Source organism: Taudactylus pleione, unplaced genomic scaffold, assembly GCF_031769625.1.
Source record: "Taudactylus pleione unplaced genomic scaffold, aTauple2 ptg000016l, whole genome shotgun sequence".
Taxonomy (NCBI): Eukaryota; Metazoa; Chordata; class Amphibia; order Anura; family Myobatrachidae; genus Taudactylus; species Taudactylus pleione.
The window spans coordinates 41628066-41655846 of record NW_028284418.1 but is presented as its reverse complement, the minus strand read 5'-3'; the positions used below and the strand labels follow the sequence as shown (position 1 = coordinate 41655846).

Sequence of the window (27781 nt, the reverse complement as noted above, 5' to 3'; positions counted from 1 at the left end):
GGAGGGGGCCCGTGTGCACTCCCCTTGCGGGGCCCCCTCCTCTCACCCTGGTGGCCAGCCGCTGCGGCCATTTTCCGGCATTCTGTGCATGCACAGTAGACTCCGGGCACATTCTAGTGTCCGGAGTATACTGCGCATGTGCAGAACACCGGATATATGGCCGCGGCGGCCAGTTTCCGGTGTTCTGAGCAGCGCTGACACCCGACGCAGGACCACGGACAGGTAAGTTTAAAATAGTATGGGTGCAGTGTGCGGTGCGGTGCCCCCCTGGACCGCACACACTGCACCCATTATAGTTACGCCACTGCATCCCTGAGATATGAGGCACTTCATCCACAAAACAACCACCAGGGTTGTCTTAAGAGCAGTGTGGGCCCTGGGCAAAGCAATGCACTCGGGCCCCTACCCACCCAGTCACAGGAAAAGAATGTAAATGGTCAATAAAATTAAACCCTCCTGCATGCCCATCAGACGTCCCACACACGGGGGGGGGGGGGGGGGGGGGGGGGGGGGGGGGGGGGTCTCTCGAGATGGGATGGGGGAGCTTAGATCAGAACACAGTGCACCAGCGGCCGACTTATAAAAATATCACAAATTTACCAACTGGCCGCAGCGGCAGGGGGGCGGGTTGGCATTCTCTGCAAGCTTCGGGCCCTTGGGCAACTGCCCAACAAGCCCAATGGAAAAGATGGCCCTGACAACCAGTGTGTATGGGTGACAGGTGCATATCATTGCTATAGGTGCACTAGATATGTGAAGAAGCAACTTGTCAATGCTTAGAGTGCGGCATAACTCTATGTTGCAGGATTCACATAATATACTTATTATACAGAAAGCTGGAGATATGCCCCAGTGCTGAGGGACTGCATTCACTGGTTTTAGGTTTATCCTATTTTGTATATTAATCATTATAACAGTATGCATTATAACTAATATTGAAAACATACTCTTGGTCACAGTGTAAGCTGGAATGTTTCAACATATTTATTTATTTTACAGACATAAAAAACAGAGGGGTTAGACCCATGCAGAGCTTTGGTGGTGGATGAGGGAACAGTAAAAAAAAAAATATATATATATATCATACTGGGCCTGATTTACACACACATATATAAATTGTATTTACTCCATGATCAGTGTTTGATTGACTGGCTCATCTCCTAAGTTAGGTATAATGCACTCAGCTTTTGCCTAGCAGAGCATTCAGGGTCTCCATCAATCAGAGAGGCGTTGACTATGGAATCCTGGTGTAAGTAGGGCTTTGTTTCCAGCCCTCCGATAATGTATTGCTCAGTGAGCCTGCACCTATAGATTATCTGACACTCACTGAGAGAGAATGAATCCTTAGTATCTATAGCGACCATTTGAAAGTATATCTCATAACTGCCCATGCTGTTCTGGGGTCTCCTATTTCATAATGGGAAACTCCATAGATCATATGGCTATCTCACTAGTGATTACTATTTTATTAAATAAGGAATTCCTGAACACGCAGCGAATGTCAACTCTTTGTTCTCATTTGTTACCTTGATCCCTGCATCCGAATAATGTATACAGTGCACATTCTTTAATGCAACGAAATATATAATACCACAACTAAAAAGAGCCCTGCTTTTAATAAGGTCAATATAAATCTGCTTATTAAGTTCAAAGTTCAAATGTTCACATTAAGGTCACGGGGCAACAATCTGGGGGTAGGATAAGAGTAATAGTGCCTCCGTCTAGCAGATTGTTCTAATTAATAGGAGGTTTAAAAAGGTGAAATAGCCAATGGCATATCCTGTGGAGAATGATTTGATAATAAATATACGGTAATGGAAATATAGTGAAGACAGATGAGCAATGCAGAACAGTGAATGTCTTTGACATGCCCAGTAAGGTGAGCAGAATGGCAATTAGCAGACAAATAAACAAGTCCAGCCCATGGCATCTGGAAATTAGAGGCGGCCCACTATATAAAAACAAAGAAAGCTGCAATCACTGAACCCTGCTAGCCAGATGCATGCTTAACGGACACACAAGTTGATGAACAACTGTCCATTAGAGGAATGCTTCAGTGTTCTCATGGTGAATAGCTATGCAGTGCTGTAACCACTGAATGCCAGGCTGTACACCGCAGCAAGACTTCAGGACAAATGGACAAAGGCGTCATTACTTTTATAGTTCATCTTTTTCCTCCTCGTTGCAGATGCAGGATAATCGTTGGCTGTTCATGAAAGGTTTACATCCCAAGGTCCAGACAGTATTAAAGACTGTGTCTGCCACTGCTTCACAGGCTGCAGGGGGTAAAAGCATACGTTATATTTACATCTATGTGTTATACAAGGCAGCAAAAATTTCATGTTTTATAAGCAAAGTGTAAAAAAGCTACAGTTCAGAATTTAATAATTTGTGCATTAGAGTCCTCTAGGAATAAATGGCTGAAATGCAGAAAGCATTTTGTAATATTTCCCTTATGTAACATTTCTTGCATAGAGTTACCCTTATTATACTACTACTTGTATTATGTTACCCTCACTTTTTCTGTGAAAAGCTGACCATAGAGTGCACATAGTGCAGCTGACCAGCCAAAACCGAGATGATATCGAAGCACATCTATCCACAGCACGATGTATGGAAGCGACCGCCATTCACAGCATGTACCCTGCAGTGTATAGAGACGTCGGAGTGTCCAGGCAGCTCTACACACTTCTCCTGCTGATGGCCCGCCCCCTCCTGTGGTGTCACAGGTTCTGGAACAGGGTGACACTGCTATATTACTGGAACACCCCACCTCTGTCATGGGAACTAAGGGGGAGGTTTATCAAATCTTGGAGCGAGATAAAGTGGAGAAGTTGCCAATATTAACAATCAGTTTATAAATGTTATTTTACAGGCTGTGCTAGAAAAAACACAGTTATAACCTGATTGGTTACAATGGATAATTTCTCCAAAATTTGAAAGATCTATCCCTAACTTTTCAAAATGTTTTGTGGTGTCCCTTCGTATGACTGAAAAATGGCATACATAGATAGACCGGGCCACCAGTATGCATGTAAGAGTCCCGTAGAGGGATGTGGATTAACAGAGAGTAAAAAAAAGTCATCAGTGTCTAGATAGACACCAGATGTTAGACAGTCAATAGGTTGACTGGGGCAAAAGGTCTTGTGCCTAACCCTTAAAAAAAAAAGGGTTGACCTTTTGACCCGGTCGACCATTTGTACCTGTAGACCTTCTTACATGTCAAACTTTTGTCCTTGTCGACCTATTGACTAACATCTGGCGTCTATTTAGACATTGTCAACCTTTTTACTGTCTATCTATAGACTGGAACCCAGTGAAGTGGGCCCACAGCATGACTTGCAAGCTGGGGGTATCCATTTTTTTTTTTTTTTTAAACGACTCTCACCACCACATGGGTTTCTTATTATATATTTATTACTGGTGCAGGGAGTACTGATCTGGGGTGCAGGGGGTCTATACACAGAGGTGGTGGGAAGCAATACCATGATGTGAGGTGCAGAGGGTTGTATACTGTTAAGGGGAGGGTCCGCAATGTGGGAAACCTGCTGATGAGGCATGTTGCACAATGGTTCTCATTCACAGACAGTCCTGTGAGTAAGAAGCAGTTTGGGTTGGGTTAATCGACGCTGGAGGAGACGTATTAAGGGGACGCAAAGGGGGCACATTAACCAGGCCTCCATCACTCTGGGGGCCTGCTGGACCAGGTACACGTACTGCCTTAGAAAGGGGGGCCCCTGCATGATTCACTTGTACTGGGCCCCACAATTGGCAGCCCTATACATATGGATGGTGGTAGCACACACACTGGGCACGTCCAAGCACCCACAGATCTGGCTTCTATGTCTGTGAGCACATACTACCACGAGCAGGACACCCCACCTGTGGTATTTATGTAATACAGCCCGCAGGACACCCCACCTGTGGTCAGTGGCATAACTAGCATATTTGGAGCTAACCCCCCCCCCCCCCCCAAGTAGGTGCGCACGCCAAAGAGGCGCGCTGACAAAAGTGGGCGTGGTCACTGGAAAATGGGGTCGTGGCAACATGGCACACTATCGATTCTCTCATCAGACTGGGAACATTCCTTTCCATTCCATTTGCACCTTCATACCCCAAGTAGTAGTGCTCCTCTTGCAATGCCCACTGTAGTAGTGCCCCTTATGCAATGTCACCAGTAGCAGTGCCCCCTGTAGTAGTGCCCCTTATACAGTGCCCCCAGTAATGCTCCCTTATCCAGTGCCCCCAGTAGTACCATTTGTACAGTGCTGCTAGTAGTGGTCCCCCTATGCAGTGCCCCCAGTAGTGGTCCCCCTTATGCAGTGCTCCCAGTAGTGGACCCCCCTATGCAGTGCCCTCTATACAGTGCCCAAGTAGTAGTCCTCTCTATACAGTGCACCCAGTAGTGGTCCCCCTATGCAGTGCCCCCAGTAGTGGTCCCCCCTATGCTGTGCCCCCAGTAGTGGTCCCCCCTATGCTGTGCCCCCAGTAGTGGTCCCCCCTATGCAGTGCCCCTTATATAATGCCCCAAGTAGTCCCCCCTATTCAGTGCCCCTTATATAATGCCCCCAGTAGTAGTCCCCCCTATTAATTGCCCCCCTTCTCCCCACAGCAGAGCCAGACAAAGACACACACAAAAAAAAAAAACACCTTAATCCCGGCTCCGGCTCCTGTGCCCGCCGTCGGTCCTCCCGGGCCAGCCCGCTCTATACTATGGGAGAGACGTTATGGCGTCATGACGTCTCTCTCCCATCACCCACTGCGGGAGCTGGAAGATGGAACTCCAGCACGGCAGTGGGCGCAGCAGCCATAGAGAGTCTAACTCTCATTGGCTGCCAAAACAAACACAGTGCCGCCGGGTAGTACGAGTGTACTACCTGGTGGCGGTATATGTTACTGTAGCACTACAGTGACCAGTGCCCTGCGCCATGGACGACAGCGACGCTGGCACGATGGCACCCAGGGCACGAGCCTTGCTCAACCCCCCCTAGTTACGCCACTGCCTGTGGTTTTGATGTACTACTGCCAGAAGGACACCCCACCTGCTGTATTGATGTACTATTGCCACTGTTACCACCTGTGGTAATGGTGTACTTTGTATTATACAGCCATAGGAAGGGACTTATGATTATGAATAATAAAAACTGTGAAAAGAATCTACATTAGCACAATTGCATCTACTTTTACAGGTTTGCCTCTCATAAATATATATTAATTTTCATATTCATATGTTCATAAACGTTAGTCACAATTCTATGCACAGGGCATAGTGAAACATAGTGCTGCCTACTATCACATGAAGCTGTCCTCCATCCTTAATTTTACCTGTTCCATGTTTCTACTAAATCACTGCCTTAGTATACTGTAGTTCAATGCAAGTAAGGGAACAACAGATAGCAACAGGAAAACCAAGACGTATAATTTGGATGCATGAGTGAATATATGGTATTAGGAAATGTGAAGAGACTGGTTAGTACTTACCTTCAACTTTGGAGACAAATCCCAGGCTCTTTTTCAGGTCTGAGCAGATGGAGTGCAGGCACCAGCGGAACTTTGCGTCACACCGATACTTGTTTGCCCCACAGGTATCATAGCAAATGTCAAGTTGGTTACAACATTTTGTCATTGCTGGGATTCCCATATCCATCTGCAAAAAAAGTTGATAAGTGTTTTTAAAATAAACATAAGAACAATAACTCTGATCAATAGGGAAGTCTTACATGTTAATCTGGTATATACTTTTACCTAGCAAAGAGTGGAAGGCAGACTGTTACTACTGAGCAAAGAAACTAATTTCTCAGCAACTTTCTTAAAACTAATTAATGTCTGCAGTCAGAGGCCAATACCAGCGTTTATGGTTTTTGCTAAATAAATCAGCATCCCACTTATCATAAAGTACCCCCACTAGTGCCCATTATATAGTACCACAGTAGTAGTCCTCCCTATGCAGTGTTCCCAGTAGTGGTCCCCCCTATGCAGTGCCCCTTATATAGTGCCCCCAGTAGTGGTCCCCCCTATGCAGTGCCCCTTATATAGTACCCCCACTAATAGTCCCCCCTATGCAGTGCCCCTTATATAGTACCCCCAGTAGTAGTCCCCCCTATGCAGTGCCCTTTATATAGTGCCCCCAGTAGTGGTCCCCCCTATGCAGTGCCCCTTATATAGTGCCCCCACTAATAGTCCCCCCTATGCAGTGCCCTTTATATAGTACCCCCAGTAGTAGTCCTCCCTATGCAGTGCCCCTTATATGGTACCCCCACCCAGTAGTGGTCACCCCTATGCAGTGCCCCTAGTAGTAGTCCTCCCTATGCTTTGCCCCTTATATTAGTACCCCCAGTAGTAGTCCCCCCTATGCAGTGCCCTTTATATAGTGTCCCCAGTAGTAGTCCTCCCTTTGCAGTGCCCCTTATATGGTACCCCCAGTAGTAGTCCCACCCAGTAGTGGTCACCCCTATGCAGTGCCCCTTATATAGTGACCCTAGTAGTAGTCCTCCCTATGCAGTGCCCATTATATAGTGCCCCCAGTAGTGGTCCCCCCTTTGCAGTGCCCCTGATATAGTGCCCCCACTTCAGTAGTACTCCCCCTATGCAGTGCCCCTTATATAATGCCCCCAGTAGTAGTCCCTCCGAGCCCTCGTCCTCTGTGGTGTTGGACTGTTTGGTGAGATCAGACGGTGGACACACTTTCCGAGCTGTTCACGTCAGAGTTTCTATCAAATCAGAGTTTCTATCAACTCAAAACTGTTGTACCTGACACTTTAGGGCTCAGTGACACAGATATGTCCTGGGGAAATGGGTTAAAAAAATCAAATGTAGACATGCATAATGAGGACATTTTGTAAGTGTCAACATGTTACATGTTGTATGTCTACATTCTGAATGTCGACATTACAGTGTCAACATTCTGATTGTTGACATAGTAACTACATACATTTATTAACATGTCAAAAGCCCCAACAAGCAGATAGTTGTGAAAGACCCCTAAACGTTGATGGTATCAACCCTCGTGAAGAGGAATATGGCTGACAGATGCAACAGAGATTCCAGCAACACACCGATAGGGCCCATTTGTCAAGGAGTTTTATCATACACAAGAGTTTTAAAACTCACTGCGTGTGATAATGGTGCTCCAGCCAATCAGCTCCCAACTGTCATTTTTTCAAACAGATGACATTTAGGAGCTGATTGGCTGGAGAACCGTTATCATAAGCAATGAGTTTTAAAACTCGTTGTGTATGCTAAAACTCGTTGATAAATTGGCCCCCAAAGGATTTAAAAATTCAGAAGCCCCAAAATTCAAGTAAAATGTTTGGGATATTACTTGTAATAGTATTTTCACTATGTCTCTGTCAATATGATAATCCGAACTTCAATCCCAGAGAACTACAACAGGTAATGTACTGCACTACTGGACAGCACCGTAACAGGGTGTAGGTGTGCCCTGCACCTGTGACATCATGCCTAGGGAGCGTGGTGCTAGCTCTAGGAAGTGGAGCACTGCCTGTCTGGAGCATCCCTTCGGTCACTCCCATGGGCTATGCAGTAGCACTTCTGGCTGCAGGGTGCTATTTCAGGCATCCTGCAAGCCATGTGCATGGGGCAGAGATGGTCCCACCCTCAGGGCCTTTCTACTGGACCATGGAGTAAGTGTAACACCAAAATGTCTGAATAACACGTACTATAGTTTTCACTCCTCTAATTAACAAATGTAACTAAAATCATAGGGGTCAACTCAATTAGGAGTGAGTTTGCAAAAGTACTTGCAGACATTGTGTGAATGCACGCACCCGAGATATGAGAGATTGTTAAAAATGTCAATTTGCTGTACAGAGATGGGCATAAGTTTTGAGAATGACACAAGTATTGGTTTTCACAAAGTTTGCTGCTTCAGTGTTTTTATAACTTTTTATCAGATGTTACTATGGTATACTGAAGTAAAATTACAAGCATTTCATAAATGCCAAAGGGCTCTATTTACTACAATCCTCATTTGTAATGCAGATTGTAGTGTGATATTACCGACTGAATTCACATTGCGAATTTAGGCAATATCACAGGGAATTACTACAAATCTCTTGCAGGGACAGAGCTTGCGATAAAGCTCAGTCACTGTGAATCCCCTCCGGAGCCTTATCACAGTATTCTCAAAAAATACAGTGACAAGTGCCCCGTGCATGCGTCGGCCGCCGCTGCTACCCCCCATGTCGCCAAGCCCTGCCCCCGGTCAGTAAGCCCCACCCCCCGTGATTGTGGACCCCCCTCCCTGCGACACCCCCCCCCCCTCCGTTAATTACACTTACCTGCAGTTATCGGGCCTCCGGTGATGTCCTCTGTCGCTCCGGTCAGGTGACATCCTATACTGCACTTGGACCCTGTCAGGTGATGACCGGGCCCCAGTGCACCATGGGAGACCAGCTGACCGGAGGGAGGACATCACCGGAGCCCTAAACTCCGGTCCCTGGACTCAAGTAAGTTTTTTTTTTTTTTCTATACAGTGAATCAGCGTGTGGTCTCTTTAGACCACACCGCTGATCACTGGGGCCGGCTCCAGGTTCTGCTCTGCCCGTTATAGCGGAGCAGGAGACCGGTAACCGGGGGAGACCCTGGATAAAGCCACCTCCAGGTGGCGTTATCATCACAGGGCTTTCCCCGGTATTTTTTCACATTTTATTTTTAGTAACTTTGGTCAGATCACATTTCCATTACAATTATGGGAAGTGCGATCTGATTACTAAAAATAAGTGATAATTAGGGCTTGAAGTAGAATTTTGCGAATTCTACTCCAATTGTCCTTTAGTAACTGTAGGTGATACTAAAATAATGTGAAAAGGGTGTGAAAACACCCTTTTTCACATTATTTTAGTAAAAATAATGTTAATAAATAGAGCCCAAAGGATTTTATTGACAATTACATTGTGTATGCAAAGAGTCAATATTTGCAGTGTCAAGACCCCTGCAATTCGCCCTGGCATGCTGTCAATCAACTTCTGGACCACATACTGACTGGTGGCTGTCCATTCTTGCCTAATCAATGCTTGGAGTTTGTCAGAATTTGTGGGTTTTTGTTTGTCCACCCGCCTCTTGATGATTATTATTATTATCCTTTATTTATATGGCGCCACAAGTGTTCCGCAGCGCCTTACATAGTACATAGAACTAATAAGTGAACAAGAAACAAGTAACTTACAGTACATTACAGTGCAGGACAAGGACACAACTTATATACATTGCTGAAATAGTGATTAAAGCACTCACAATAAGCTGCCGGGAGTTGGCGGTCCCGTGTTAGGTGCCCTAATGGGGAGTAGAAGAAAATGTAAAGAGAAGCACATGAGGGAAGAGGTCCCTGCTCATGAGAGCTTACATTCTAAGGGGAGGGGCAGACAGACAGGCGTGACACAGAAGGGGAAGATAGGAAGGAAAGAGCATGAGGTGGGTTAGGAGGAGTGCTGGAAGGCCTTGATGAAGTAGTGGGTCTTGAGAGCCCGTTCGAAGATTTGTAGAGAGGTGGAGAGTCTGATAGGGAGAGGGAGAGCATTCCAAAGGTAGGGAGCAGCATGGGCAAAATCTCGGATGCGGGAGTGGGAGGAAGTAATCAGTTGGCAAGAGAGGTGGCATGCATTAGTTAAGCGAAGTGGGCGGGCGGGAGTGTGAAGGGAGAGAAGGTCAGAAATGTATGCGGGAGAGGATTTGGTGAGGGCTTTGTAGGTGAATGTAAGAACCTTGAATTGGCATCTGAAGGGAAAGGGGAGCCAGTGTAGGGCTTGAAGGAGAGGGGAAGCAGATATAGAACGTCTGGAGAGGAAGATGAGCCGAGCAGCAGCATTGAGAACAGTGTAGTGGAGAGAGGTGAGAGACTGGGAGGCCAGCTAGGAGAAGGTTACAGTAGTCCAATCTGGATATGACCAGTGAGTGGATGAGGGTTTTAGTGGCATTCTGGGTGAGGAAGGGTCTAATCCTGGAGATATTTTTTAGGTGAAAACGGCAGGACTGCGAGAGGTGCTGAATGGGTGGTTTAAAGGAGAGGGAGGAGTCTAGGATAACTCCAAGACAGCGCACTTTGGGGCTAGAGGAGATAGTTGTGCCATCAATAGATAACGAAATTGTGGAAAGTGATGTAGTGGAAGAGGGTGGGAAGATGATCAGCTCAGTCTTAGACATGTTAAGTTTAAGAAAGCGCTGGGACATCCACGAAGAGACAGCAGAGAGACAGTTGGAGATATGGGTAAGGAGCTCAGGGGTGAGCTCAGGGGTGGAAAGGTAAATTTGAGTATCATCTGCATAGAGATGATATTGGAGGTCAAAGGAGTTAATGAGTTCACCTAAAGAGGATGTATATAGGGAGAACAGGAGAGGTCCAAGAACAGAACCTTGGGGAACTCCTACCTTTAGTGGAAGTGGAGGGGAAGAGGAGTCATGAGAGGACACAGCGAAGGAACGATCAGAGAGGTAGGAGGAAAGCCAGGAGAGGGCAGTGTCACGTAAACCGAGAGAGTAAAGGATTTGCAGGAGGAGAGGGTGGTCTACAGTGTCAAATGCAGCAGAGAGGTCAAGGAGAATGAGCAGAGAGTAGTGGCCCTTGGATTTGGCAGCAAGGAGGTCGTTGCTGACTTTCGTGAGGGCAGTTTCCGTGGAGTGGAGAGATCGGAAGCCAGATTGAAATAAGTCAAGGAGGGAGTGGGAGGAAAGAAAGGTGGTAAGGCGGTTGTAGACAATACGCTCAAGGAGTTTGGAAGCAAACGGGAGAAGAGAGATGGGTCGATAGTTTGAAAGTATGTTAGGATCAAGGGTAGGTTTTTTAAGAATGGGGGAGACAAGAGCATGTTTGAATGCAGAAGGGACAGTGCCAGATGATAGGGAAAGATTAAGGAGGTGAGCCAGATGGGAACAGGCAGAAGGAGACAGGTGGGAGAGGAGACGGGAAGGGATAGGGTCAAGAGGGGAGGTGGAAGGAGGGGAGGACCGGATGAGGGCCAAGACTTCCTCTCCAGAAGCAGGGGAGAAGGATGTCAGAGTTGGTGAGACAGAAGGGGAGGGGTGGTAAGGGCAAGGAGGGAGAGGAGTGCTGAGGGTCTGATGGGATATGATGTCCTCACGTATGGAGTCAATTTTAGATGTAAAGTAGGTGGCAAAGTCGAGGGCAGAGAGCGAGGAGGGAAGGCCAGGAGGGGAAGGGCAGAGTAGGGAGTTGAAAGTGGCAAAGAGACGCCGGGGGTTTGAGGACTGGGAGGAGATGAGGTTCTTGAAATATGTTTGTTTGGAGAGAGACAGGGCAGCATTGTAGGAGGAGAGAATAAATTTGAAATGGAGGAAGTCAGCCTTAGAGCGTGACTTTCTCCACTGACGCTCCGCAATTCTTGAACACTTTTGTAGGTATCTGGTGCATTTGGAATGCCAGGGTTGTGGTGTGGATCTGCGAGGGTGAGTGGTTATTGCTGGAGCAACAGAATCAAGAGCAGAAGCAAGGGAGGAATTGTACAGGGAAGTAGCTTGTTCAGGACAGGAGAGAGAAATGATAGGGGAGAGAAGAGAGTCCAGCAGGGAGGAAAAAGCAACAGTGTCAATAGCCTCAATATTACGCTTAGTAATGGTAGCCTTAGGAGTTAGAGGAGGGCAAGGAGAGAGGGATAGGTTAAAAGAGAGAAGGTGATGGTCAGAGAGGGGGAATGGGCAATTGGAGTAATCAGAAATATCACAACGGTGCGTAAAGACCAGGTCAAGTGAGTGCCCACTCACATGGGAGGGTGAGGAGGTCCATTGGGCGAGACCAAATGAAGAGGTGAGGGTAAGGAGTTTAGCTGCAGAGGATTCTGTGGGAATGTCAATAGGAATATTAAAATCACCTAGGATAATGGAGGGAAGATCTGAGGAGAGAAAGTGAGGGAGCCAGGAAGCGAAGTTGTCAAGGAATTTGGAGGGAGAGCCAGGGGGACGGTAAATGACAGCTACTCTGAGGTTTACTGGTTGGAAGAGGCGTATAGCATGAACCTCAAATGTGGGGAATGTAAGGGATAGTTCAGAGGGTATTAGCTGGTATGAGTAACTGGTGGATAGAAGGACCCCAACACCACCACCATGGCAACCCCCAGGCCGGGGGGTGTGGGAGAAGGCGAAGCCCCCAGAGGATAGAGCAGCAGGAGAAGTGGTGTCAGAGGGTGAGATCCAAGTTTCAGTGATGGCTAGGAGATTCAGAGAGTTGGAGATAAAAAGGTCATGGGTGGGGACCAGTTTATTACAGACTGACCTGGCATTCCAGAGGGCACAGGATAGAGAGATAGCATTTGTGGGGGAGATGTGAATAAGATTGTCCGGGTTGCTGTAACGTGGAGGTGAGATTAATTTGGGGGACCGATATGAATAGAGTTTAGTGATGGTGCGGGCACCTGAGCTGGAAAGGGAACCAATAGGAGGTGGGCAGGGAGGGAGATGTGGATGGCAGTGGGGTGAAGTGACAGGGAGAGGAGTGTAGGAGGAGGGTTTGGTGGTGGGGTAGTAGGACAGAGGGGGGGTAGAACAGGAAGAAAGTGGAGTAATGGGTGAGGAGTGAAGAGTAGGCAGACAGAGGAGGGGGGAGAAGGGGAGGAGGAGGTGGAAGAGATAAGGGGGAAAGGATAAAGGTGGAAGCAAGGGGCAGAACAGAGGATTAGGTAGAGACAGAGTGAAGGAGGGAGTTGACGAAAACCTTGTCATGGTGTTTATAAGTAAACAAGAGGAATGAAATTTGGAAATGTAAATGAGATATGAGTGCAAGAGATTTGTAGGAATGCAAGTAAGAAAACAGTGACGTATCAAAGAACAGTGTATCAATATGTATGCAGATTACAAGATTGTTATAAGGAGGAATAAAAGTGGGGTTCTAATGTGTGCAGAATGTGAAAAATAACGCAGATTGTAAGCAGATGTTAGGTTTGGCAAGAGAGCTGAGATAAAGGACAGTGTTTCAAAGTTGATAGATGTAAACTGACATGGGAAAAAGTACGTTAAGCATTGAATTGTATGCGAGAATCAGAAGGCCAGCATTATTAATAGCATTAGAAATGTTCTTGCCGTGATTGTACAGGGAGTCCAGTTGTAGTCTGAGTCTTTAGATTGTAGGGGTTTGTTGCGTGATGGACTGTTTTCTCCTTCTGTTTTTCCTCGGTTTAACGCAGGTCTAACGCTAGTTATGCACTTAAAAAACTGCACTTAGAAAAAAAGCTGCACCCAGCCAAACTACTGACACTTATACAGGGAAGCAGGCAAGTGTGGACACTAATTAATGAAAACCCCCAATTGGCCAGCCAGAGAAAGCTAGCAATAAAAATGGCTTAAGTCAACAATGACCACATACCATATATCTAAGGCTACAAATAAATCATGCCTTCACTTTAGTCAATAAACTGAGAGAATCCTTAAAACAATGTAACTATTACAAATCATAAGGCATTAAAAACAAAAGCATAAGGATTCAGTAAAGAATAAGCTAGTTACCTATGATTATAATTAATAAAGGAGGCACAGGAGGTGAAACACTTTGCAGTCACAGTCAACTTCAGTTACCTATGATTATAATTAATAAAGGAGGCACAGGAGGTGAAACACTTTGCAGTCACAGTCAACTTCAGTTACCTATGATTATAATTAATAACGATTGACCACAAGTTCTCAATGGGATTAAGGTCCGGGGAGTTTCCTGACATGGACCCAAAATTTTAATGTTTTATTCCCCGAGCCACTTAGTTATCACTTGTGCCTTATGGCAAGGTGCTCCATCATGCTGGAAATTGCATTGTTTGTCACCAAACTGTTCTTGGATGGTTGGGAGAAGTTGCTCTTGGAGGAGGTTTTGGTACCATTTTTTATTCATGGCTGTGTTCTTAGACAAAATTGTGAGTGATCCCACTCCCTTGGCTGAGAAGCAACCCCACACATGAAGGGTCTCAGGATGATTTACTGTTGAGGCCAGATGGTTAAATCAAATTAACTGAGGAACTAAGTCACCTTTGCTCAAGCATAGATAGCCTTAAAACCTCTGATTTAACCCATTATTGAGCTTTTTAAAGAAAACAGTCATGTATTTATTGACCAAATAATTATATTTAAACCCCTCCAACCATGGGCATAACTACCATATGGGCCCAGGGCTGAGGGGGGTCCCATCTTCCTTGTCAAAGTTATATGTGTTATATACATTTTCCCCATTGGGTGGTACATAGGGGCCCTTACAAACTTTTGCTATGGGGTCTTCAAATACCAAACGCCCCTGCCTCCAAGTGTGTGACTATTCATTAGGAGGGTTGTACCAGAGGTTCTGCACTGTGGGCCTGATTCAGAGGCGCTCGCTCTGAATCAGGGCGGGCGCTTGTTGTTTTAGTTGTGGCCCCTTTTCCGCTCGCATAGCTGTGGGTGACCACCCACAGCTTATACAACCGGCCATTGTGACAGTCGCGATGTTCAAGACCATCGCGACCATCGGGCTTGCGACAAGACCCTTGCGGTAGGGTCTCATTGCCGCAAGCCCCAGTGGACTTCCTGCTCTAATAGAGCAGGAAGTCCACCTACTGACATCACGAGTGATGTCAGTAGGGCCGCCCACAAACGGCAGGCGCTCCTGCATGGACACTTCCATTTGCCCAGCCACTCCCCACCTACAAAACGGGGCGAGCTGTTGATCAACATCGACAGCCGCCCCTTTTGTAGTGAGTCCCGGAGCAAATGCTCGCTCCGGGGCTCACGCATGACGCGTGTGCGCACTGGCCCACAATCGACCCGCTTGCGAGCAGGTCTGAATCAGGCCCTGTGTCCCGATATTTTTACCTTCAAATAAACAATTTTCCTACCTTTTCACATGCTCAGAGGGTGCACACACAAAAATCAGAATTCCCCTGAAAAATCAATGCGAGTTTGGAATTGGATTGTAAATGGAATTCACAGTGTGAGTTCGCAATGAGATTGTCTGACAGGACCCGACTTGTACCTAATTTAATTGATCCCTTAAATTCTATGCTGTTCTGAGAATTGCACCCTGCAATTTGTTTATATACAGTAGGAAGTGAATCTGTAGCCTGATAATTTAGTTTGTACTTGGTTTAATTTTTTTTCCTTGCTAAGCAGCAACCAAATAAGACTATAATTTAGTTGCAAGAGATACCTTTTGGTTGGATGTATGTCATTATTTGTTTTCTGTACAACAAATATTCGTAATTAAAAACTTTTGTGTTACTAAGATAATGCAAAACACAGTTGATTACATGATGTTTAAATAAATACATTTTGCCTTAGTCTCATTATAAAAGAGACAATTGCTGTGGATGAGTGTGGCCCTGGTGACTCACCCTATTCAGCTTCCTATGCTCCAGTCATTTATTATTATGTAATCCTGTTTCTGCAGCTTTAATTAATACATCAATGACAAGATATACAGTATACCATACAGCTGCTGAGAATAATGGTTTTCTCTTTTCTTCTGGATCATTGTTTAAGGTGATTTAAATCTGATTCACTGTAGATTTATTGATTCAGATTAAAGGCTACTTACAGTATGTAATTAGAATAAGCAGTATTGCTGTCATATAGAACGCCATCAAATTTCACAGCACTGGCCAATAGTTTTATACAATAATGTAAGTCCAGGGTCTGCTCCCTCCTCACTGCTCCATCAGTGATTCTCAGCGTTACACTACACATGGATAGATCCATGTAATTAAATGGAAAAGTAAAGAAATTGTATTTCATATACAGTTATTATACATTAAGCTTTGGTACCAAAATCTTCCAGCACCAGTTTGAACACATCACTACACTGTGCAGAAGTGTAAATGCTCAGGTGTTGGCCTAGTTCCTCCAGCACTTGGCTGAACAGGTACACAGAGGAGGAATATGAAGTGCAGGGTATAACTCAACTGATATTCCTTATTGTGACGCACGATGAGGCCGATTCAATTAGACATGACATGGAAAATTGCATAACGTGGGTAAACTTTGCACAGCGGTGACTTTGTTATTCAATTAGAAATCCCAGTTAACGCGGGTCTCAATGAGCGTTACCACAGCTCCAGAGTAAGTGAAAAATAGGGAATCATCTTAATTATCACAGGCAAAAATGTTGAGATACAGGACAAGATTCAGCAAGGAACGCAGATGCGAATGCAATAGCGATAGTCTCACTACGATAGTATGCTAATCTATTGCAATCACACAGCAATCTCAGCACTACATAAGGACACCCACTTTACCTTCCGTAAAGTTTAGCAGGACTGTGAAAACATCGGTACAATCGAGTCCATCGCAGCCTCACGCACACTTGTACAAGCCCTAACTTCAGCGCATGCTATGTGTCCTCAGGCTGCGAAGGGCATCGCAGTGGATAATTTATGCGCGCCCCTGCAATGGCGTTCAAACGCACTGGCACGCCTGCATTCAGCCGACCACCTCCTCTGTTACCACCCACAAACGGCACTTCCTGTCAATCACTCTCTGATGGGTCTGCGTAGTCCTTGTAATCGCAGTCCCGATCGCAGTGGCTAGTTTGCACACACACTGCGATGCATGCGCAGTACACGACAATCAGCCGATTGCGTGCATCTTACCAACTGTGTTCCTTACTGAATCAGGCCTACAGTGCTGTACCCATGGGACACCGCTGCCAATTAATACAAATGTAATAAATGGGTTAATAACCAGTTAACTAATATTATTTTCTAAAAACCGCTCAGAAATTGTCGGATTTTTTTAATGAGTCAATTAGGTGAAAAACATCTATTTCAACTTATCCAAAATGATTTAATAACAGCGACTTCAGGCACCAGGTAAACTTTAGGGGGTATCTGGTGAATCAGGCCCAGTGACTGATTTCAGTCTGTGTATATGTCATCACTGATCAACAGCATTTCTATTGTCCATATCTATTGTAGCACAATTCAAGTCACAGTGGCAATATTGCTTGTGACACTGGCTGTCAGGTATGGTAAATATGTCCATATAACCAACTTCCCACATACCTGTCACTTTCACAACATAAAGTGCTGTACTCAGGTTGCCATTGAAGAGTATGAGTAGAGTTTATCAGGCTGCACAGGATGATAGTAAGTTACCCGTTCTGCTCCAGAAAATCTACATTATGCAAAGGTAACAGATCTGCCCTCCAGGTGCATTAATATCAGGGCGCTTGTCAGCCTACTTTACAGCATTCCTCTACTCTACATTATGTCCAGCTGAATAGATGGCAATGCTTGGACACTATCCTGACAAAGTGCCAAAAGGTGGGAGTCAGCAATTTTGCAAGAAAAGATTAGCACAAAACTCAGACATGTAAGGAAAAACATATACTAACTATGATTAGCATCGAGAAAGCCTGAACATAGGCGGTGATTACAAATCTAAAAATGATAATAGAATATCTTTCACATGGCATATACAAGATTTTTCAGCAGGGTATACAATATCACATTTATTATATATCCAGATAAAACTTGTAGTACATTGTACACACACTCGTATATAAACGCTGAATGTATGCACTCGTACAGCACGAACCTCCAGGGAGTGCAAGCAAAAGAATATCGATGTTAAGCCCTGTTCTCAGGGCTGGATTAAGGCTTGTGGGGGCCCCCTCCCAGCCATATGGAGACTACCCCCTTTCTCACCACAAACACACACATGAAGCCAAACAGAGTATGTCCATGATGTTGGGGAGCAATGAGGACCGCGTTTGGGAACCTCTGCTCTATACAATGGTCATGCAATTTGGTAAAAAGTATATGCACGATATACTGTATAGTGTGTACCCAGCTTTTGAATGATATGCAAAGGTAGCTTAGAAGCAGTGTATGTATTATCAGTAGTTACAGCTACAATAGCTGTTTGTGTTACATGCATACAGGGCAGCCCTGACTACCATTACACCCACTTGGTATACACATGCAGAGTCGCTCATGGGAATTACCAGGGAGGTGAGAAGTTCTGGCTGGGTCGTAACAGGGTTTTTCTGTGCCATGTGCCAGCCACGACCCCCCGAGAAAAAAAAATGGCTGCTTGCACTCAACTGATGCATCTACATTTCCATTTATATGTCATGCCCATATAAATGGAGCCACTGTATGCAGAAAGGTAAGCCACTCTGACTGTTCTTTCTGCAAGGACATTTCTTATAGAGAGCCCAGAAGAGCAAATACAATAAACACAGTCAATATTTGATTTTGTTTGTTCATCACTTGTAGATTGTATTTCTTTGCAAGATGGCTCAGGTTAAACACAAACAACAAGGCACTGTAAGCGATGTATTGTGTAACTCAGGGTAAGCAAAGTACAGGGATGAATTTTGAAAAAAAGTGGGATTGCTTAACAATGGATTTAAAAAGAGTACAAACCACCAAAATGCTTATTATGGGCAACAAATCAAAGGGGTAAAAGGGATAATTATATAATTAAAGAGAATCTCCTCTCCTATATAGCACTATCCTATGTTACTGCCAGACATAATAGGACTGAGGCTGAGTTGGATTTGTGACTATTTGCACAGTGTAAAACGTACATACTGGTGCTGCACATGACCACAAAGAGAACGCAGTGATCCAGAGTTGCTCGCATGTGACACGTGCACCACCTTACGACTGATGGGTGTGCCGGCACTGCCTCAGTACTGTAATGGCTGCTCTATAAATAGGTGGTCAGATGCTGACCTGCGGGGACACACAGATGCTCCTGTCAGTAGGCATATCTCATTGTATGTATATGAGGGTTGGTGCATATGATGATGATCAGTGCGGCCCTTGCATTGATTTTACTATTTAAAAAAAAATGTTAAATAAAAACATAATGCCCAGCATGCCCACCGCCTCTCAGTGTCACCAATGCCACTGCTCATAGCCTAGTCTGGTAATAGAGAAATTGGGGGATAAACAGAATAGGTTACAAGTATAGCCAAATCGTGCACTAGACTGTGACTGGCTGGGCTGACGACGCTATAACAAGGACCCGCAGCATGAGATCCCCATGTGATAATGTCAGAGTACGCAGGCGATTGTAGTACTACTTGCATCAGCATGCCCTGACATTCACTAAACACTCTCATTCACACTTTATGGCTCATCTAAATCCATCTACAGTAAATGCTGGGGGGACCCTCCTCTTTCATTTCTTGCATGGTAATTCCTTTGGTATAAATAAAAAGCCAGGCTGAGACCAGTTCCCTCCATCTCATATCTTTCCAAAGCTTTCTGCCTGGGCCATCTGCTGTGGGGTTCCTCATTATAGGCACCCAGTATGTCCATTATAGGCACCCAGTGCGTACATTATAGGCACCCAATACATACATTATAGGCACCCAGTATATACATTATAGGCACCCAGTATGTACATTATAGGCACCCAGTACGTACATTATAGGCACCCAGTACGTACATTATAGGCACCCAGTACGTACATTATAGGCACCCAGTACGTACATTATAGGTTCAGTGGCTGATAATGGTATCTGTGATAAATATTAATTTTACTATGTACATTAAATTTAAAGGAGGAACTAGATGAATAATGCTGATGTAAATTTGAAATCAGAAAGGGGACTTTGAGGAAAACAATTCATTTGGTAATTTATGAAGAATAAAACTGAATTTCACAAGTTGAAGATTATTTATTACAATAACCTGCATAATAAGTGTCTGACAACTAATGTCCTCAGAGTAATTGCCAGTAAGTTCATGCTGGAAGATTTTTTACATCATGAACAATTTCTACAATTTGTTACCAATAAATAATGTACTTTAACTATTCATTTATATTCCCTAAGGCTATTGTTTGATTTGTGTTTACATTTAGCATATTTGCTGTGTGCTGGTTAAATGAGAACAACATTTTTATTTATTGGAGAATCCCAGTAAATGTTAATTTGTTTTTTTGTTATGTGTGTAAGGGCTACATTTGGTAGTGTTTTATATGCTGTAAACAGTTTTTAATTTGCTAGAAAATGTATATACTATATTTACAGATGGATAAATATCAATGGTGAAATTCAGGCAGGTTGTGATTTGTCACTTCAGTAGGCTTATCATGTGACTGGCTTACATCTTAAACAGCCTTTGTGATGTCGTTCAGCTTTGGTATAAAAGTCACTGTTTTCATCTGTATCTGTTGATACGACATCTCGCAAAGAAGGGTAAACTTATTGTAATCTAAATGCTATATGAAAATAATGCTAGATAGATATCAATTCCGTCACACAGATAAGTCGTGATTTATTAGCTCAGCAGGCTTATCATATAAAAAGCCTTTGTGATGTCACTCAATTTTGGCATAAAAGTCACTACTTGGTATAGAACTGTCAGTTATCAGGCAACTTCTGATGTCCAAATAAACTGAGAAACATTGTCAAGTAAGCTCTGCCCCTCAACAGTGACCTCTGTGGAATCTCCTTTCTCCACATACACCGGCTGTCCACAGCTGCTTTACCGCATCCCATGCTGGGTGTCTGAGCCATCGGTCAGCTCAGTACACTGGCCTGTGGCTCACCACAGTGGGAGTAGAAGCATTGTAGTACTTCACATCAAGTGCACACTGGGGCATTTCAGGCATTCAAGCTAAGACGGGACCATCACTATGAACAAGTGCCAATGAGTAGGTAATATTGGCAGCTTTGAATACTGCTATGACAGTGATAACAGCACTGTTTTTGGAGCTTTTATGTTTACAGACCTCTAAAAATTTTAAGTGAACTACAAATTGCTGCAAGAGAAAACAACCCTTATATGAGTTTGTAAAGGAGAAAAAAAGACTTAAGCCAGCTTGTACAATTCAGAAAGTAGCAGCATATGATGTGCTGACAAGCTGACGTTCTAAGCTTTAACAACTAGCTTAAAAGTGCAATTATTAACAAGCTTCAACAACAAGCTCAATAGTATATAGACTGTTTGCTGTTGAATTAACCAGCCTTGATTGCTTGGACTGCTTTACATAAGAGACTGCACTAACATACCAGCTGTACTTAATTGACGTAGCTAGTGGCTTTTAAATTATACCTGCTTATATTTGAGATATTAGATCTGTTTGTAAAGTTTAAATGTATATTAGATTGCATGTATTTAATGAATTTTTATTATGTATTTTTTTAATAATAAAAACTTGCATATATTTTACCTGTGAATGAACAGCACCCCCTACATGTTTTTTTTTATTGCTTTTGAAGTTATCAGCTGTATCTGCTTATATAACATCTCACTGTGTAAAGTATGCATTTTTAACCTAAATGTTATAAGATAGATAGATAGATAGATAGATAGATAGATAGATAGATAGATAGATAGATAGATAGATAGATAGACTATGAGATGTCAAATCAGAAGATACAGCTGATAATTGACATTCTATGCAGCTATTTTTACACCAAAGTTGAGTGACATCACAAAGAATGTTTATGATGTTAGCCAGTCACATAATCAGCCTACTGAAGTGATAAATTGAAACCTGCCTGCATTTTACCATTGATATCTATCTATCTATATATTAAAATAAGTTTACCTTATACCGTGAGATGTCATATATCAGCAGATACAGCTGATAATCTTTAGTTCTATACAAAACAGTGACTTTTATACCATACATCACAAAGACTATTTATGATGTAAGCCAGTGATAAATCACAACCTGCTGCATTCCACAACTGATATCTATCGCTATCCAACTAACATATTCATATAAGAGTTAGGTTAAAATAAGATTAACTTACACTATGAGATGCAATATCAGCAAATACAGCTGATAATTGGCAACTCTATACCAAGCAGTGAGCATTTTACCAAAGCTAAGTTATATCACAAAGGGTGAGAGAAAAACTGTGTTTGAACAAGCATTCATTATTTGGACAGTGTTATTTAAAATAATTAGATTGAAACCAAATAGGGACTGATTCAGAGCTGCAAGCTGAATTGTATGACTGAAAATAGATACCTTTGCCTGTATTCAGCTTTGGCCACATCTATGTGAACGCCCCATTGATCAACGCGCATATATGCTAGCCGTATATCTGATTAAAGAATTTAGATATCAGATGGACCTCTGTGTATGCTTAACCCTGAGTAGCCCACAATTTCACCTACATGCCCTAGGAATACATAACCTACGTGATAATGCCCAGTCACTGCCCAGTTGTACCCATTCAGCTGCAAGCAGGGCTGTAGCTGAGATGCGACTGCGAATCTCATGTAGTCGCTGAAAGGTGCGAATGCTTGGTGGTCGGCACAGTACGAAAAATTATTATTATTATTATAAGTTGTTTATATGGCGCCACAAGTGTTCCGCAGCGCCTTACAAGGTACAAAACCAAAAAGTGACTTACAGTAAAATACAATACAATGAAGGACAAGGACATGGATAATATACATTGATACATAGGTGGCCATAGCACCCACATAAGCAGCAAAGCATAGGCACCAAGTGTTAGGTGTCCTAGTGGTGAGTAAGAAGTAGATGAGCATATAGTAAGGAGAAGCACAAGAGGGTAGAGGGCCCTGCTCGCAAGAGCTTACATTCTCAAGGGGAGGGGCAGACAGATGGGCATGATACAGATGGGGAAGACAGGGAAAAATGGCACGATCCATCCATAAAATGGATTTGAATGCATCTCTGAAGCAGGCCCATAAATTGTTATGTGTTTGCCTCAATTATATACAGCTGTGAATGTACAGAAATGCATTTGGCTTACAAAAATATATAAAATCATGATTTTATGGCCCACGTTTCTTACAGTACATTTTTTCCAAATGTCTTTTTATCACAGTGGAATAATTGCTAATTTTTTAGACAGTGGAGGTTTGTGAAATGTTGGAATCAAAAACTGTAAACGTTTGTGCTGGGAGTACAGCTGATGTTAGTGGTACATACACTCTCTGGTACCTTGAGACCAAGGAAATAGGAGCTGCAGCCATTAGGTTCTGGTGGCTTGTATTCTGGCCTAGGTAGAGGAGCTTTACCTGCAATTAAAACATGAGAAAAAAAAAACATCATATTAAAACGCAGAGATTCACTGTAACAGCTGAAATAATAGAAGATCATCTCTTACTCAAAGGTTTTGCAAACAAGTTTGAAACATTCTGCAATCTTTAGCAAAATATTAGATAACAAAATCCCTGTCCTGATTATAACCTAGAGAACGTGATGGCATATCTGTAACTTTGTTAGATGATTCCAGAGGGCAGACAAAAGAATGAAAGTCTATGGGGATAGGAAAGCATGATATACCTGTATGCAGCAGGAAAGGCAGTGGTCCTGATTATGAGATGGACACAATTCCGATGTTACGCAGTTGATTGAGTATCGGTAATCTGCCCGTGTGTCTGAGTCATACTGCGAATCCATCACGTTTCATTTTCATTGTCGCTCGCAGTGAAGATTTATTCACAAAATGATTGACAGGATGGGACTGTTTGTGGGCAACAATGGGGGGTAGTGACTCAAACGCAGGCGTGACGCATCCACTTATGGGACGTGTATCAGTCTGCGACTGTGATTTCGTATGCAGTAAAAATGGCTCAAACGTCTCATTTACCGTGGCCATTCTGCGCGACCATAGCGTCACTCAAAGGCCGATTATCGGCAGATCTGCGATCCATGCTGCATCTTTGCACACAGTCGATTGGATTTGCAAGCTACCAGTGAGCATCTCAATACATAACCAGGGGACTGCAACATTTGCATATTTTCCCGCATCCGCTGTGTACGGAATCGCAGTCGCACCGGCATTTACTTCCATCTCTGAATCGGGACCATTGTCTGTAATACGGGACCTGCTGTAACTTGGCTCTTTCTACCATCATCTGCTCCATCTTTTGCCATGTTGTCTCCACAACTAGTTAAATGATCTGTCAGTTACTTTCCTTCATTGTCATTTCAGGCTGCTTCTATGCAACTCTGTATTGTCCTCATTGGAGAGAGTCATGTCTGCAGCTCCTGTGTGTTATTACATATGTTCCAGTATCCCAAACTGAACATGCTCTGATCTGTAGCCACAACACACATCCCCAACAATTTTACATTCACCTCTTTTTGGCCACCTACAGGGGATATGTTATTGCAAACTTACCTAAAAAAAAATATCACAAAACAACATAAATGACCATCATACTGGGGCAGCAATAATGAAGGTGGAGAGGCGTGGTATAATGACCAGTACGTCTCTTGTCTGACCAGGGCTGCCATCAGATATTCTGGGGCCCGGTACCAACAAAATAGGCAGGCCCCCCCCTCCCCCCCGGGTATAGGTCAGAGTTGAGCGGAGCTGTGGATAATGTGAGTGGAGTTATATCAGGGGTGTTGCCTCAAATGGTGGGTAAACCAGGGAAGGCTACGCATGGTGGAGGGGTCAGGAGGTGGGACGGGGCAGGGAAGACTGGACAAGGGGGGCACTAGGCTGTGATGGGTGGACTGGGGTGGCAAAGGGCAGGGAAGGCTGGTTGGACTAAGGGGGCAAAGGACAGTAGGGGAGGGGCAGAGAAGACAGGAAGGTTGGCTGGACATGGGGGGTGGTTGCAGGGAAGGCTGGCTGGACTGGAGCAGGTAACACAGGCTGGCTAGGCTAGGAGGGGGGCACAGGGAAGACTTGCTGGACTGGGGGAGGGGCAAGGCAGGCTGGCTGGACTGGGGGGGCATAGGGAAGGCTGGCTGGACTGAGGGAAGGCAGGCTGACGGGACTTAGCAGGCTGGCTGGACTGGGGGAGGGGCAGGGCAAGGCAGACTGAACAGAGGGGGGGTGCAGGAAAGGCTGGCTGTACTGGGGGGGGGGGGGCTGCAGGAAAGGCTGGCTGTACCGGGGGTACAGTGCAGGGAAAACTAGCTGGACAAGAGAGGGGAGGACACATGGCAGGGTCAGCACTCAGCATACCTGCTTTCTTCATTCTTTTCTCCTGAGAGAGAGGGGGCACGGCTGGCAGCTGCAAGGAGTGCACCAGGAGGCAGGCAGAGAGAATGAAAGAGCATAATCGCTGTGGCATTCAACTATGGGCTGTCACTGGAGCCGGCCACGAGTATAAGCGGCGCTGTAGCATTTGATCTATGGAGCCGGCCGCGAGCCAATCACAGCTCGTGGAACGGCATCCGCCGCTCCTGATTGGCTGATCAGGAGCTGCTGCTCCTGATTGGCTCGCGGAATGGCAGCCAATCAGGAGCGGCCGTTCCCGATTGGCTGCTCAGGAGTTGCTGCTCCTGATTGGCTGCCGCGGCTGGCTCCAGTCCTAGATCAGCGCCGCTGATGCCCTTTCTCCCTGCCTGCCACCCGATGCATATCTTGCAGTTGTCAGCCGGGCCCCCTCTCTCTCCGGGCCCGGTACTAGAGTACCGGCAGTCCCCCCCTGATGGCGGCCCTGTGTCTGACTACCAAAACACTCATTTGATCATACAATTGTGGTCAAATTCTGCACAACTGGTCATTTGGCTATTGAGTAAAAGTAAGAGACCCACATCTTGTGCCTCTGGTCTGACCAAATTTCCAGTCAGCTCAATCAAAATTTGATTGGAGTTTGATTAGGTATTGTTGGGCCACAAGGCACTTGGCAATTTCATACTACTTTCAGTACCAAAACTTAATTTATCCCACCAAATCGTGCCATGTGGTGAACTATAAATCCTAAACTTAATTAATACAAAGCATCTTTCTGTGGGGTCTATTCATCAGCACTTCATTTCTACAATTGCAGGTGAAAATGTTTAATTTCACCTGCTTTTGCAGAAATTAAGTTATCGGGTCATTCATCAAGAGGATAAAGCAGGAGACATCACAGATACCTCCTGCTTTCCTTTCTCTCTCTGGAATGGCCCTTTCTCTCCCGGAATGGCTAGTATGGTGACAGAATTCATCCAGCTCTGAAAATACAATATTTTCGGAGCTTGACTGTGGGAGCATTCGCCATCTTCAGGTGGCGTTTGCTCCTGCACACGGCACACACACTGTTCCTTTTCTATGGGAAGGAGTCCCAGGTTGCAAAGAGGGATCCTTTAGGAGCCCTCGGATCCCTCACCACCTGTCCGGCTCCTTCCGCTAGATGCCGGAGCTTTTGTGCGCATGCGTGACCTATAGGTCACGCATGCGCACTAGTGTCACTGCTCCGAAAGGTGCAGTGAAGCTCTTTGGTGAGACAGCTGATTTTCGGATTAGCTGTCTCCGCACCGGAGCGGTGTTTGCAGCAGGTTAGTATGTTAATTATCGAGGACCCCGATAATTAACATAATGAAGAGACCCCTGTATCTTTTATAAACATTAAGCACAATGTAAACATTCATTCTGTGGGCTGGAAAACACAGAAACCTTTCAAATTCACAAGGATCAGCACTCACTTTACCTCATACCTCAAAATATTGGTTTAGCCTACAAAATGGCTGCCACCTCTCTTAAACATTACCTTAAATTATAATTCATGCATGATTCATCACATAACTCGACTCTATGCAGAAAGGAGGGTTCAGTATGATTTGTCCACATTCAAAGTGTCTACAATCATACTGTGGACTACATTATGTCGACCGTTACTGCATGCCAACAGAATAAATGTCAACATGTAACATGTCGGCTTTTACATACAATCGATGTGTCCACAATGCTCATACCTATTTTCAACGCTTAACCGTAACATTTGTTTTGTTGACATTATGACTGTTTATTTAGTCACTGTCAACTTGCTGACTGGATACCAGAGAAGACAATGGGCAGGTACATGCCTCATTCAGAAAGTGAGAAACATCACCACTATAGAAATGATGTTCCTGAACAAACAGTTCAGTGGGCCTGATTCATTACGGATCGCAACTATGCAGATCGGCCGATGGTGCGTACTGCATGCATCGCAGTGCATGAGTTGGCATTGTGATCGCACTGCAATCACCTTCGCAGATACAAAGCCATCGCAGATCAAGGGACGGGACATCAGCATTTGGGGGTGGTGACAGGGGAGTGGTTGGAGAAACGCAGGCGTGCCTGTCCTTGAACGCCGTTATATGGGCGTGCATTAATTAGGCACTGCGACAGTATACGCAGCATGAGTACTCACTGCGTGCAACGAGGTTAGCAATTTCTGCGTAAGGTCAGAACTGTTGTAGTTGTGTGTAAGGGGCCGAGATTACTTGATGTTCCCGATGTATACGCAGGATTGGAAGGTATTACGGATGTGAGATAGCGGTAATGGGTGTCTCTATTCTGGCTGTGCGACAGCTTTGCAGTTGCATTCTCTAGCATATTTTCGCAGCAGCCCTGCGTGCCTAATCGGAGCTGTGATCACAATTGCGATCCGTAATGAATCAGGCCCTGTGTAATACAGGTCCATTATATATTCTCTTATTATTATTATTATTATCCTTTATTTATATGGCGCCACAAGTGTTCCGCAGCGCCTTACATAGTACATAGAACTAATAGGTGAACAAGAAACAAGTAACTTACAGTACATTACAGTGCAAGACAAGGACACAACTTATATACATTGCTGAAATAGTGATTAAAGCACTCACAATAAGCTCCCGGGAGTTGGCGGTCCCGTGTTAGGTGCTCTAATGGGGAGTAGAGAGTAGAAGAAAATGTAAAGAGAAGCACATGAAGGAAGAGGTCCCTGCTCGTGAGAGCTTACATTCTAAGGGGAGGGGCAGACAGACAGGCGTGACACAGAAGGGGAAGATAGGGAGGAAAGAGCATGAGGTGGGTTAGGATGAGTGCTGGAAGGCCTTGATGAAGTAGTGGGTCTTACATCTGACCTCATTATAATGCTTGTAATGTTGCATCAGATTCCCACTCCTGTTCAGACTCCTGTTCAGACTGATAACAACCTAC

General features: G+C 44.6%; 1 protein-coding gene across 2 annotated transcripts in view; it reads right to left on the bottom strand.

Moving 5' to 3' along the window:
* Window positions 1-1597: 1597 nt before the first annotated feature.
* Window positions 1598-27781, bottom strand: part of PLA2G12B (phospholipase A2 group XIIB) — a 28444-nt gene continuing 2260 nt past the window's right edge. The window contains exons 1-4 of one of the 2 annotated variants that reach the window (XM_088473736.1): window positions 24851-25000; window positions 22855-22943; window positions 5482-5647; window positions 1598-2276 (exon numbers count right to left, since the gene is read on the bottom strand). In XM_088473736.1, coding sequence (XP_088329862.1) covers window positions 2158-2276; window positions 5482-5647; window positions 22855-22943; window positions 24851-24959 — 483 coding nt within the window. In that variant the 5' untranslated portion in view covers window positions 24960-25000 and the 3' untranslated portion in view covers window positions 1598-2157. Of the gene's footprint in view, window positions 2277-5481; window positions 5648-22854; window positions 22944-24850; window positions 25001-27781 lie in introns of those variants that run through there. The other variant, XM_088473727.1, reaches the window with a different exon arrangement.